The sequence below is a fragment of the Trachemys scripta genome, chromosome 10, assembly GCF_013100865.1.
Source record: "Trachemys scripta elegans isolate TJP31775 chromosome 10, CAS_Tse_1.0, whole genome shotgun sequence".
NCBI classification, from domain to species: Eukaryota; Metazoa; Chordata; order Testudines; family Emydidae; genus Trachemys; species Trachemys scripta.
In genome coordinates this window covers 49845201-49855038 of record NC_048307.1, presented here as the reverse complement: position 1 = coordinate 49855038, position 9838 = coordinate 49845201, and the positions used below count along the sequence as shown (strand labels likewise).

Here is a 9838-nt window from a genome sequence, read left to right as displayed (position 1 = left end):
TGCGCACTGTTAGCTTAAATGTCTGCTCTTCAAAATGGTTAACAACTTCAGATCTCTGTGCTAGTAAGCTGTTAACTCTAACTAACCTCTCACTCACGCCTCACTTTTTAAAGAGTTTGGAGTCTACTTCTAGACTCACTTATCCAGCTTCTTAGTAAATAAGACAGTGCCTCCCGTAATATTTTATTTGCAAATGACTTGACAGATCACCCAGGGTGCATTCCTAGCACTCATTTTACTGAATCATCACATTTTAAAATTCTTTACACAATGATGTCAGGAGGAAGCTCTGGATTAGCATTCCAATGTCAGTGTGCATGCCTTTTTTTTTTTTTTTAAATAGTCACAAAGACATTTGTATGAAGGCAGTTTGCAAATCAGAGAAATATATATATTTACAATGAAGACATTGTGATTTCCTCAGTCCTGCTAAGGGGCTGCAAAATGTAACTTTGCAGCTACACTTCCTGTGCATGTGTGTGAACTTCTGCCAAAAAGATTATGAAGAAATGCGGTGCATGATTTTTTCTGCAATGCCTCCTCAGCATGTGACTATTTTAATCTGATTTCCTCCCTGGTTTGTCTCTTTCTATTATGCTGGTTTCCTCATTATTATTATTATTATTTTTTTCATTCTCTCTTTGTGTAGTTGATCAGATCCTGTGATCACCATTTTTTTTTTTTTTTTTTTTGCCAGTAGCTCACGTGCACACATGGCGAGGAGCAAACTGACATCATTTGACATCACTCTGCTTCCTCATTTCAATATTAACTGTTTATCAGAAGAGAAACAGGTTTGGGGATAGGCTGGTTTTTTTTTTGGTTAGTGAGGTTTTTTCTCTTCACAGTAGCAGATGGAGCTTCCTCAAACTGCCCAGTGCTGTTTTTCATTTTAAAAGAGACAGGACTGTGGAAGTGTTTCACTTTCTGCTCTAGCTGGTGTATAGTAACAGCAGCAAAGCTGAGTGCCGCTGCTACTCTGCTCTCAGAGCAAACCTGTTAAAGGATTTTTCCCCCCTCCATAAATCAATAGGCATGACACAGCTGCAGTTCAAAGATGCATTTTGGGTAAGTGTGCAGTTCCTCTATATTTCCTGTGTTATACCTTCATTTATACATCTAAAGAGATTTTCTATTAATTTAATTATAGTTCACTCTTCAAACTGAGTTTAGAAGCAAATTATGCTCCCCCCAAAAAAATATACTGTTTGCTATGATAACCATTTAACCTAAGACACATTCTAAAGCGTTATGGTCAACTTGGACTATATGACAGGTGAGTTCTGATGCTTTATTTCTAAACTAAGTACTCAAACCCTTTTGAAAGGAACAAGGCTTAGTTTGTCATGCAGCCCCAAGACCACTAGCTTATAGGGAATTGTTGGAGTTAGGGAGTCACTACTCTGAGCAGGTGAACTGTTGCTAATGGTATTATGATTTCTCTAATACTTGCTTTTAGAATTTTTCAAGCATCAGCCAAACTAACAGCCCCACACAGAATCCTACCATGCACCCACCTGCTGTGTGTATATCTAACTTAAACATGCAGAAGGGCATTCATGTTGCATTAAGGGCTCAGTATGCCAAACCATGAGTCAAGGTCTTCCCTCCCCCCCTGCTTTTTTTTAAATGGAAATGGACTTAAAATCATGAGAATTTCAGTAATAATAATTTTTAGAGCGGGGGGATATTAATTTGCCTTTTGGTTTCTGAGCCTTTAGTTGTCATGTTTTCAATCTCTTCTCTGGAAACACAAGGGTTAGAAACAATTTGTTTTTTTTAATGAAAGCTGAGATTTGTAAGCAGGAGCTGGGGCTTTAAGAAAAACAACCAACGCTGTATGGCTTACAGGCTGAAAATAACAGAAGTACTGGGAGCATAAGCTTTCGTGGGTAAGAACCTCACTTCTTCNCTCCACTCCACCCATGGTCCTTCCCCTCCACTTCACCCACAGGAGGTTCATTGTGCTGTGGGTGTGACATGAAAGTTAATGCAGCATCAAGGTTGAATTAAATTTTAAATGGATTCTCCTCAGGCTTGGTGAGGGGATGATGGGGGTAGTGCACTCATCTTCACTCCCTTCCCACATGTAGATTCCTGATCCTTTGCAGGTGCTTTCCAGGGCTGGGGGAGAGGCAAGGAGGGAAAGAGGGGTGGGGAAGAAGTGTCATTTTCAGCCTCATATCAGAGGGGTAGCCGTGTTAGTCTGAATCTGTAAAAAGCAACAGAGGGTCCTGTGGCACCTTTGAGACTAACAGAAGTACTGGGAGCATAAGCTTTCGTGGGTAAGAACCTCACTTCTTCAGATGCAACTGAAGAAGTGAGGTTCTTACCCACGAAAGCTTATGCTCCCAGTACTTCTGTTAGTCTCAAAGGTGCCACAGGACCCTCTGTTGCTTTTTACAGATTCAGACTAACACGGCTACCCCTCTGATATGAGGCTGAAAATGACACTTCTTCCCCACCCCTCTTTCCCTCCTTGCCTCTCCCCCAGCCCTGGAAAGCACCTGCAAAGGATCAGGAATCTACATGTGGGAAGGGAGTGAAGATGAGTGCACTACCCCCATCATCCCCTCACCAAGCCTGAGGAGAATCCATTTAAAATTTAATTCAACCTTGATGCTGCATTAACTTTCATGTCACACCCACAGCACAATGAACCTCCTGTGGGTGAAGTGGAGGGGAAGGACCATGGGTGGAGTGGAGTGGGGAGATAAGGAAAAAGGAGAAGTGGTGCAGAGGTAAAAAAATAGAAATGGCTAACCTAAACAAAACTCCATATTCCCCAAATGAGAAGTAGGCAAACTCCATTTCCCTGCAATTACACTCCGGAAAGGGAGTCCAACTCCTTAGCAGCTTGTCTCTACGAGAGCTGCAAAGCCTGGTTACCGGAGAAGAGGCACACAGCAGGCCCTGGTGCCTTCTTCATCTTCTGCACAGATGATCCTGATCTCCAGTGAATATTGGAGACTCCACAGTTCCACGGACCAGCCACTGGATTCTTTCCTGGGGTGGGTGCCAATGGTTTCCCTGGGTGAGCTTTTCTCCCTTCAATCATCTCTGGGGGTTTTCCCACAGGAGGAACTTTGAGCAGTTAAAATAGGACCCGAAAATACAAAAATTAAAGTTCCTATTGTAATGCTAACACAGCCGTGGGTGCACGTAGGAGAGATTTTCCAGGCCTGTTTTTTCTGTTAAGGTTGGTAAATGTACAGTGTAATATTCAGGATGGGGAAATGTAGCTAGTCAGCGCTACTGTAACTTCAGCTTCTGCATTTTGAGACTTCTTTTTAAACTGTGCAACTTACATTTTGCATAATACTTTTTTTGTATGTAGGAGCCAGATCCTCAGTTGGAGTAAATCAGCATAGCTCTGTGGAAGTCCATGGAGCTATGCTAATTTACACCAGTTGATAATCTGGTCCTAGCAAGGTTTTGGTTGTGTTTTTTCCCAGTAAAAGCCCATTGCCTGTATTTTGGAATGTTAGTATTTGAATAATTCCTACTAGGCTTTGAAGTTTACACCTCCTTAAAGTGAACATACCTTTGTTTTTGCTATTGTCTGACTACAAAGAGGTTTTTTGCAGGGCTTAGTTAATAAGGTAGAAACACATCCGGTGGCTGTATCTTCACAATTAAAAAAACTAAAATAAAAGCTTAGAATGTACAGGATATTGCACAATGTGCAACACCTCACAGCGAGGCACTATAAATCACAGGATCGGCAGTTTATTTCCCATCCATGAGTTTCTGCTATGTCCATAGCAAGACAGGTTTTGGAAGAGATTTGCTGTGTCTCTTTCAATGAGAGATTCATCTCCCACATTCAACTGGCCCCAACAGCAGTGACTATGTCTTCATGACAAAACAAGGTGGTTTTCACCTCATGGTAGCTATCTTGAGATAGCTCCTTAAAAACCTAGTGGAGACAAGGCAAAGGTAGTTCTTATCTCAATGTACCTTGTCAAGGTCAACCCCAGGTGAGGGGTATACTGTTCACCTCAACTAGCAATTATGAGGTAAAAACTACCTGTGCTTCATCTACACTAGGATTTAAGTTGAGGGAGTTGAGGCAAAGATAGCTTTTAGCTTGTCATAGCTAGTTGAAGTCAACACTGTACCCTTTGCTGGGGTTGACCTTGACAGGGAGATAAAAAGTAACCGTACCTTGTCTCCACTAGGGTTCTATATTGAGGGAGCTATCTTGTGTTAACAACTGTTGTATTACAGAACACCCACTCATACACACTCTTTTGCAGTGAATACATGACCTGAGAGCAGCAGATCTGTGTCTTTAGGGCTGGGTAGAGAAAACACACAGTTCACCCTGCCTCTTAAGTGTTGCCCATACTTTTAAAGCTGAACCCTCTTTCCGGAAAATGAATCATTACAACTGGTTTAATTTTTCATTTCCTCCCCCAGTCAAACATATGGAAAATTTAGCACAGAAATTACTTTGCTAAATTTCACGCTTCAGCCATTTTTGCTGTAAACTGGACTTGGGGAAAACAAAAATCAGTAGGATTTTTTTTAATTGCAAAGTATTTTTAAAACTGTCTACAAACTCAGCAACTGCTGAAGGAAATTTGGTCAAACTCTCCGTAAAATTTGCTGGAACTGGATACGGCTTTTGCTGGCACCTTTCAATGCTGTTCCTTAATCATCTTGGAAGACAGAGTATAATTTTCAAAAGCACCCAAGTGACTTAGGAGCCTATGTCTCATTTTCAAGTGACTTAGGCATTTAGGGCATGATCCCAAGTTCACTGAAGTCAATAGAAAGACTTCCCATTGACTTCAGCGGGGTTTGAATCAGGCCCTGGGGAATCTAAATCTCATTGAAAGTCACTAGAATTGAAGCTCCTAAATGTGGGACCTAGTCATAAATCATTTAGATGCTATTGAAAATGTGACCAGCAACATGAGGTTCTTGCTTCCCAACCCTGGACTGAGCACAGCACTCTCAATTTCTGGTCATTCAGAGTGAAAAGTATTAGCAAATTTTACTGGCAAACAAGCTGATTCCTCTCTCTCATAACTTTAAATACATTCTGTGCAAGATACACTGCAAAATCTACTGCCGAGGTGAACCCCAAACATTACTTTGGCTTTGTGATTGCTCTCAATATTTCTGCACACAGGTATACTATTTGTACACAGATGGCTAAAGTAAAAGTTCTGATTTCTAATGAGGCTGTGGCCCATGATATGCAGGCGCAGAAACAAACCTAAGAGTCAAACATTTCCACAGGCATAATAAGAACTGTTTGAGAGACTTAGCAGACACATACTTAGTACACACTATTCTGATTGATATTTTATTTTACAAGGAGGCTTTTTTTACCTGGTGAAACCATTAGACATTCAAGATGTTTGCCTACTTTCCTGTAATAATAAATAATAAATAATAATAAATAATAATAATAAAAGAGAGCTGGAAAAAATTGTATTTATGTGTAGGAATGATACAAACACCTTGATGTAGCTACATGAAGGTCAACTGCCACCCGATATTGATCTAGACTCTCTACACTGAAGTAAAAGCTACCTGTGGCTTGACTCCACTAGGATTTTGCATTGCAGTAGCTATCTCTGTGTAAAAACGCATTCGTTCTCCCCCCCACACCCCCAAGCAAAGACACAGCCACAGTTTGCAGGGTTTAATGTCTCCACAGCAGCAAGGGAGAAGCTAGAAACGCACTGAATAGGATCTGTGGCCCTTCCTGTGCAGAAGAACAAAATGGATGGTTGTGCAGATCTCCATCCAAGAATAGTCTAGCTATATTAGCTTTATTTCATCACAACGGACTAGGTTAGTAGTACATTTTCAGTGCATTGGATTTCACATGCAACAGATAGAGTTTGATGGCTCCTATAAGCTTATTCCTCCTGCCACTAGAAGAACGGGTTAGTTCAGTCTAATATTGTTTTGATTTCTTTTGGTGAAAACTATTAGAATCAAGCATCTGGAAGTGTAAGGCAGGCCAGTGTTTAGAGCAGGCATCTGGGAGGCAGGACTCTTGAGTCTTTTCCCTATTTTTTTCTATAGATTCGCTTTGTGATCTTGTAGGCAAGTCACTTAGTCTCAGTTTACTCATCTGGAAAACCAGCATAGCACTTGTCCATTTCACAGTGGTCTTCTGAGCTTTAATATTTGTAGATACAGCATAGTAATTCAATACAGCCAGAGTTTCAGCAGACTCAAGTTGGGTTCAAGGGGAACAGAAACATTTCATTAGCCAGAAATATTATTGCAAATTAGGGATCCCAGTTTTTGACTGGATAGTGAGTTCCCAAAGCAATTTAAGAGAAGTCTGGGCCTTTCTAAAGGGAGTGAAATAAAAAAAAAATACATAGAGTAATCAACAAATGAAAAGGGCCATCTGCCAATTTTCAGAAACAGCATTATGAAAGCTTTGAAAGGGAAACACTGAACTAATGAAGAATGCCTTTGCTGTGGGTGTCCAGATGCCATAAAAAGAAAAATATTGAAAGCCAGGAAAATACTGGGACACATTGTCTATGCTTTTGGAATACAAAACTGAGAAATGGAACTAGTCTGATGGTATACATCTGGGGTTGTACTGTATGTTGGCCATCAAAAAAGGTGCTAAAAATGTTGTAATCTATAGTCTGCAGGATCCCTTTGATAAGCAAACTTATCAGAACAAATGATCTTGTCCTATGAGACTAGTGCTCAAGTTATTTTGGGGATAGTTAATTTGAAGAGAAATAATAGACAGTCAACACCAGCTGTTAAACATAGACTGGAGCTAATGGTTCCTTTTCTGACCTACATCTCTACCGCAACAGTGAGTGCATGCGTAAAAAGTGCAGGTACTGATGAGAATACAGTCTACAATAATACTGCTCCTGCTTCCTGAGCTTAATCTGGAGAACCGCTATCTTGCTCAAAAGTGACCTCAATGATTCAAGAAGAAGAAGAAGAAGGAGAACCCAGCGGATGAGACTGTAAACCCAGTTTGGAAGTTTAACATAAGAATTTTTAACATTATTTAACATCTACACAGTAAAGTTTTTCAATCGTTTAAACAAATGTAGCAGGACAGAGGCTGCGACAGTAACAGAAAGAGTTACTTCAAATTAAAACAATATTTTGCAACAAGAGTATCTTGCCATAAGAATATTCAAGTTCAGAGCAAGAGTCATGGAGCTCTTATTGAATGCTGTTTAACCACTACCATTTCTGCCACCAGCACTCAGATCTTCTAGTTGTCACAGCTTGTGCAGTCCATCACGGGACTCAAAATGACAAATCTGTCCCAATTCTACACACTCTATTGGGCACAAATGGGCAATTTCTTTTCTTTACTCATGTTTCCTACATTCTCTTTACATCCAAATTTCAATTATTATTAGGCGGGCATAGCTTTGTACAAATGTCGTTGACTCACGGCTGGGAAACTTGTTCTCGTATATAGTAAAATCAATTAGATTCAAAGATCTAATCTCTTAAGTTTTTCCCTCACTGTGGACTGCATCATTAACCTTCTCCTCCCCACCTCATGTCTTACTTTGCCAGGATTGGATCATAGTAGCACAGCCACATACCTGCTTCATTGAAGTTTGCAATGATTCAAGAGAAGTAGCAAGAAAAATGTCTTACATCACCTAACTTAAGGGGCATGTTCTCTTGTACTGCTTTGAAGATGCTGTGGAATGTTCTTTGACACTCACTGGGCATTTGTATGGATGGCACATCAGGTTGCCTAGGAAACAGCAGATTTTTGGTTCCTTCCTCTGTCTTTATCTCACAAATGTCATTTTTTGGTTTTACTTTCATGCCATAGTGCAGCAAGGCGGATTCTGACTGTCAGATGGTATGTAATACACTTGCTTAATCTCAGGCGGCTCATCTGTTTTTTGTTGTAAAACATTTCTCAGCAACTACAGTCAAATAACGTAAAGCTGACAATACAATTCCATCTGGGCTGAGTCAAACACTGAAGGTACATAACCCAGCACTGTAATCATTCAGTGTTATTTTGGAGGTCCAGGATAAGAAAAAAAGAAAAAGAATGTTGAAAATATGCATCCAAGTTCCAGCAGTTTCTCAGTTCCTTAAAAAGTTACCTCTTTACTAGAAATGGAATTCTGCTTCCATGTGTTAAGAAACCTAACTGGATAAGTCTCAGAAATTGAAAAGTTCCATGGCTGCAGCTGAGCAGTCTTAAAGCATCTTTATCTTTGTCTTAAAGGAAAACAGAAGCAAAGTGCTCTAACGCCTTAGAAAACTCAGTAGCAAAGAGCTATTCACAGCAAGGGTTAAAAAAGGGTTTAGAGACATCAGCTGTTGTTCCTCTATACAGAGGCAAGAGCAAATAAAGGGGGCATAGCAGAGGTGAGCTGGGGTGGGGAGCCCTGCGGCAGCTCCCCCCCCCCGCCCTGAGGCACCCCCGTGGCAGCTTCACACCCCCCCCCCCGGCCCGGGGAGCTGTGCGGCAGCTCCCCACCCCAGCTCACCTCTGCTCTGCCTCCTCCCTGAGCACGCCGCCCCCCCTGCTCTAATTCTCCTCCCCTCCCAGGCTTGTGGTGCCAAACAGCTGATTGGTGCTGCAAGCCTGGGAGGCAGGAGAAGTGGAGCGGCGACCACGCGCTCGGGGAGGGGGCATAGGAACGCTGTAAAAAAAAATTGGGGGCACTGCTTTTTGGCACCCCCAAATCTTGGCGCCCTAGGCAACTGCCTAGTTTGCCTAAATGGTCGCACTGGCCCTGAGTTTTAGACATTTAAATGTTTTCACTTTTATCTTCTTGTACCTAGGGCTGTCAATTAATCACAGTTAACTCACGTGATTAACTCAAAAAATTAATCGTGATTAATCGCACTATTAAACAATAGAATACCAATTGCAATGTAGTACATATTTTGGATGTTTTTCTACAATTTCAAATATATCAATTTCAATTACAACACAGAATACATGTACAGTGCTCACTTTATATTATTTTTATTACAAATATTTGCACTGTAAAAATGATAAAAAATAGTATTTTTCAATTTTCCTCGTACAAGTACTGTAGTGCAATCTTTTTATCACGAAAGTGCACCTTACAAATGTAGTTTTGTTTTGTTATATAACTGCACTCAAAACCAAAACAATGTAAAACTTTGGAGCCTACAAGTCCACTCAGTCCTACTTCTTGTTCAGCCAATCGCTAAGAGAAACAAGTTTGTTTACATTTACAGGAGATAATGCTGCCCACTTCTTAATTATATTGTCACCTGAAAGTGAGAAAAGGTGTTCGCATGGCACTGTTGTAGCTGGCGTCGCATGATATTTACATGCCAGATGTGCTAAAGATTCATATGCCTTTCATGCTTTGGCCACCATTCCAGAGGACATGCTTTCATGCTGATGACGCTTGTTAAAAAAAATAATGTGTTAATTAAATTTGTGACTGAACTCCTTGGGGAGAATTGTATGTCTCCTGCTCGGTTTTACCTGCATTCTGCCATATATTTCATGTTATAGCAGTCTCAGATGATGACCCAGCACATATTCGTTTTAAGAACACTTTCACTGCAAATTTGACAAAATGCAAAGAAGATACCAATGTGAAATTTCTAAAGATAGCTACAGCACTCGACCCAAGATTTAAAAATCTGAAGTGCCTTCCAAAATCTGAGAGGGATGAGGTGTGGAGCATGCTTTCAGAAGTCTTAAAAGAGCAACACTCTGGTAAGGCAACTACAGAACCCAAACCTCCAAAAAAGAAAGTCAACCTTCTGCTGGTGGCATCTGACTCAGATGATGAAAATGAACATGCGTTGGTCCCCACTGCTTTGTTATCAAGCAGAACCTGTCATCAGCACGGAC

The 9838-nt window shown here is 40.8% G+C and overlaps 1 protein-coding gene across 1 annotated transcript in view; it reads left to right on the top strand.

Moving 5' to 3' along the window:
- The first annotated feature begins 755 nt into the window (after positions 1–755).
- PSTPIP1 (proline-serine-threonine phosphatase interacting protein 1) overlaps positions 756–9838 on the top strand; it is a 92408-nt gene continuing 83325 nt past the window's right edge. The window contains exon 1 of the mRNA XM_034784613.1: positions 756–1068. Within this exon, the coding sequence (XP_034640504.1) occupies positions 1036–1068 (33 nt within the window). The 5' untranslated portion in view covers positions 756–1035. The remainder of the gene's footprint in view (positions 1069–9838) is intronic.